At 36.6% G+C, this 3285-nt stretch overlaps 1 protein-coding gene across 1 annotated transcript; it reads left to right on the forward strand.

Annotated features, from left to right (window-relative positions):
- The first annotated feature begins 277 nt into the window (after positions 1-277).
- Positions 278-1236, forward strand: LOC104945517 (olfactory receptor 2T1-like). The gene has a single exon (XM_010771201.1). The coding sequence runs from the start codon at positions 295-297 to the stop codon at positions 1234-1236; it is 942 nt and encodes a 313-aa protein (XP_010769503.1). The 5' UTR covers positions 278-294.
- The last annotated feature ends 2049 nt before the right edge of the window (positions 1237-3285 follow it).

Here is a 3285-nt window from a genome sequence, read left to right on the forward strand (position 1 = left end):
TGATGCATTCCAGTTGTTCACAGAACCTTCATTGTTAAATGAAGTTAGATCACAGCAATAACATGTAAGTACTGTGTCTCATGCTTACAAATGATCTATTCATCATGCTGCATAGATTAAATGTGTCTGATGTATTTATTGTCATATGTCAATTGTTTTATTGATTTGTGGCTTTGTTGCAGGCTTTAACATGATTATTTAAGTTATTATTTTTCAGGACTTGTTCATACTGTTTATTAAGGATGAGTGAGATTGTGTGCCATGCTTTTACAGATGCTGCATGAAGCTGCGGTCATGAATGACACCACAGAAGTAACCCAGCAGATGCAGTTTAATGTTCCTGTTAAAGCTGTGCTCTCAATGCTGCCATGTCTTTTCTTTCTCTACGTAAACGCTGTCATGTTGTTCGCCTTGTTGAGCAAGCCTCTCCTCCTGGAGACCCCCCGTTATATCCTGTTTGGTCATTTACTTTTGTCTGAATCTCTGCAGCTTTTAATGACCATGTTGCTGTACATCTTTGCTGTGACCATGGTCAGAATGATGAGCTACATTTGTATTATTCTCACAATATTTGCAACCTTCACTTTTAAAATATCCCCCCTAAACCTGGCTGTGATGTCTTTGGAGAGATATGTTGCCATTTGTTTTCCACTGAGGCATGCAGATATTGTAACCACCAGGACGACAGGAGTGGCCATCGCTGGGATGTGGACCGTGGCCTCTATAGATTACTTCACGCAGCTTTTTCTGTTTGTCAGTGTAAAGAATACAAACTATACTGTGCCGAGGTTTTGCCACAGACACCTCTACCGGCAACCACTTTATACAACTATAAACAATGCCTTCATCATTGTGGTATTTGTATTTGTAATTATGGTTATTATCTACACTTTCTTTGCTATCATGATCACTGTGAGGTCAGCCTCTGCCTCTTCTTCGTCTTCAACTGAGAGTAAAGGCAGTAAAGCCTATAAAACAGTGCTGTTGCATCTGCTGCAGGTGTTCCTGTGTCTCACCTCCACTGTGTTTAATACGATAAACTCAGACAGCCTATGGGGAGGTAATTTCGCCCTCGCCACAAATGTCCAGTATGCTCTCTTTTTATGCCTTATCATTTTCCCTAAGTTTTTGAGCCCACTCATATATGGCCTGAGAGATCAAACCTTCAGACATGTCTTTAAATACCATTTCACCTTTGGCTTCAAAATCACCGCTAAGACATTTCCTACGGTATGAGATCAAACACAGTAATCATGTGGGTCTGTTTTTGCTTACAATAATGTTGAGTACAAATGCTGACTTGTCTTTGCAGGGAATACTTTTTTTTCTTTGTGTGATTTACTATAGTACATGAGAAAATGTATGATACATTTTCTCTCAGATTTAGGTCAGAATTTAAAACGTTATCAAACGCATGTGATCATAATAAAAAGCTGACAGAAATGACAATAATCCATTGTAAGAAATTATGAGTATCTAGACTGTTTCGCTATACTAAATAAACAAATAGACACAACATATATATAACGCTCTCATGACATGTATGTGATATAATAATGTCTAAATATTGTAGACAATACAATAATGATGATTAAATCGTAAATTGTAAATGTAAGATTTCCTCAAGAAATAACTAAGATGCTGATTAACAAACTATGAAAAGCATATAAATACAACATTTTGAATTTCACATGAAATAAAATTAATCAACGTTTAGTATTTACTTTAGTAAGGCTGATGAAAAGACCTTATCATGGAGATAATATGGTAATTATTTATGAGCTGCCTAAAATATTGTAAAACACAATATTAACCATGCTTAATAATGATCAAACTGAAAGTCAATAATTACAAATAGATACTGTTAAGTTCTAAGCTGTTGTTTCAAAGAGGGACACATTTGAAAAGCATGATGCCACATGTAAGTCTGAACGTGGATGTAAAGACTTCATTCTTTCAGCCAGCAGATGTCACTTTTGGTCTGTCAATAATTTACACTCTGGCTGTAACTGCGGACTTTTTATTTCAGTCTTTAAATCACCTGAGGAAACTTGTGTGAGACTTTGAAAATCAAGGATGTTTAGTAACGTTGACATTAAGATGAAATTCCTGTCTCCTCCTCTTTCTCACAGTCACAATGGAGGAATGTGTGGGAGAAAGAATAGAGACAGAAAACAGAGAGAGACCAATTGATGTGGGTAAACAGGGAGGGAGGTGCTGACCCGCAGAATAAAAGAAGCGTCTGAGCAGGAGGTGGACTAATTTAACCGATCTTTACTCCAGCACAATCCTGAAGCCCTCTCTATACCTCTCTGGCCTTCATGAAAGAGTACTTGAAGGGGTGAAAAACATTCCTGAGAGAGAAGTACCTGGTGACGGAGAGCAGCTTTAGTTTAGAGAGAGCAGAAAGGAGCAGAAAAGAAGGGTTGTTATCATGATCACAAAATACTTCACATCATCCACATAGAACATGGATTCTGTGGCTTTGTGTGAATGTCTACTTTCATTAACTCAGTTTTACTTTTTGGTCACACACAGGTTAAGTCTTTCCTCTGAGTTGTGCATGGTGTTTCCATAGGCTACTGTGCTCACAGGGAGTGCATTCAGAAAAGACAATTATTTATGAGTCAAATACATGAACAAAGGAAGGTACAGAAACTTAGCTCAGTGTTCCTTGCTAATCAACCTCGTTATAAGAAAAGCCCACAGACTTTTCTAGATAACGTTTAAATTATGATTTTGTGTACTTTTTGGGCCATATGTAATTCAAAAATATATTGTATTTTATTAGAAAACGTTATATCAAGGAAAATCAAATCAGAGAGTAATACATTACAAAGGGAAAGTCTAAGGGTTGTGAAAAAGTCAGCGGAAAAGTTTCCAAATGGCTGTCATTTTAGAAGAAGCCCCTACATTGAATTATGCATTATTATTATTATTATTATTATTATTATTATTATTATTATTTGTTTAGCATGCACTTCTACCTCGTCATAAATGAGCTGCCAAAGCAACATATAGCTTTCATGTTGATCCATTTTACTCAAAGCAAAATGTTCTGAATTAATTTAAGAACAATGTGAATATTCATTGCACTCATTTTACCCACTTTAAGATATATTTAATTTAAACACATAAAATAGAATAAAGCAGGCTTGCGTGGTGCACACAAACGCTTGCTCTATAGAGTTGAGATGAATGGGATAGTGGGAGAGTAATTGTATCCCTGGTGGCTCTCCAGAAGATAGCACTGAGACTCAAATGAAAGCACTGACCTGGTTAGCT

This window comes from Notothenia coriiceps, unplaced genomic scaffold (genome assembly GCF_000735185.1).
Source record: "Notothenia coriiceps isolate Sejong01 unplaced genomic scaffold, NC01 NC01_scaffold00009659, whole genome shotgun sequence".
Lineage (NCBI taxonomy): Eukaryota > Metazoa > Chordata > Actinopteri > Perciformes > Nototheniidae > Notothenia > Notothenia coriiceps.

Bases quoted from the DNA above. Each gene is read 5' to 3' on its own strand.
- LOC104945517 (XM_010771201.1), top strand. From the start codon at position 295: ATGAATGACACCACAGAAGTAACCCAGCAGATGCAGTTTAATGTTCCT.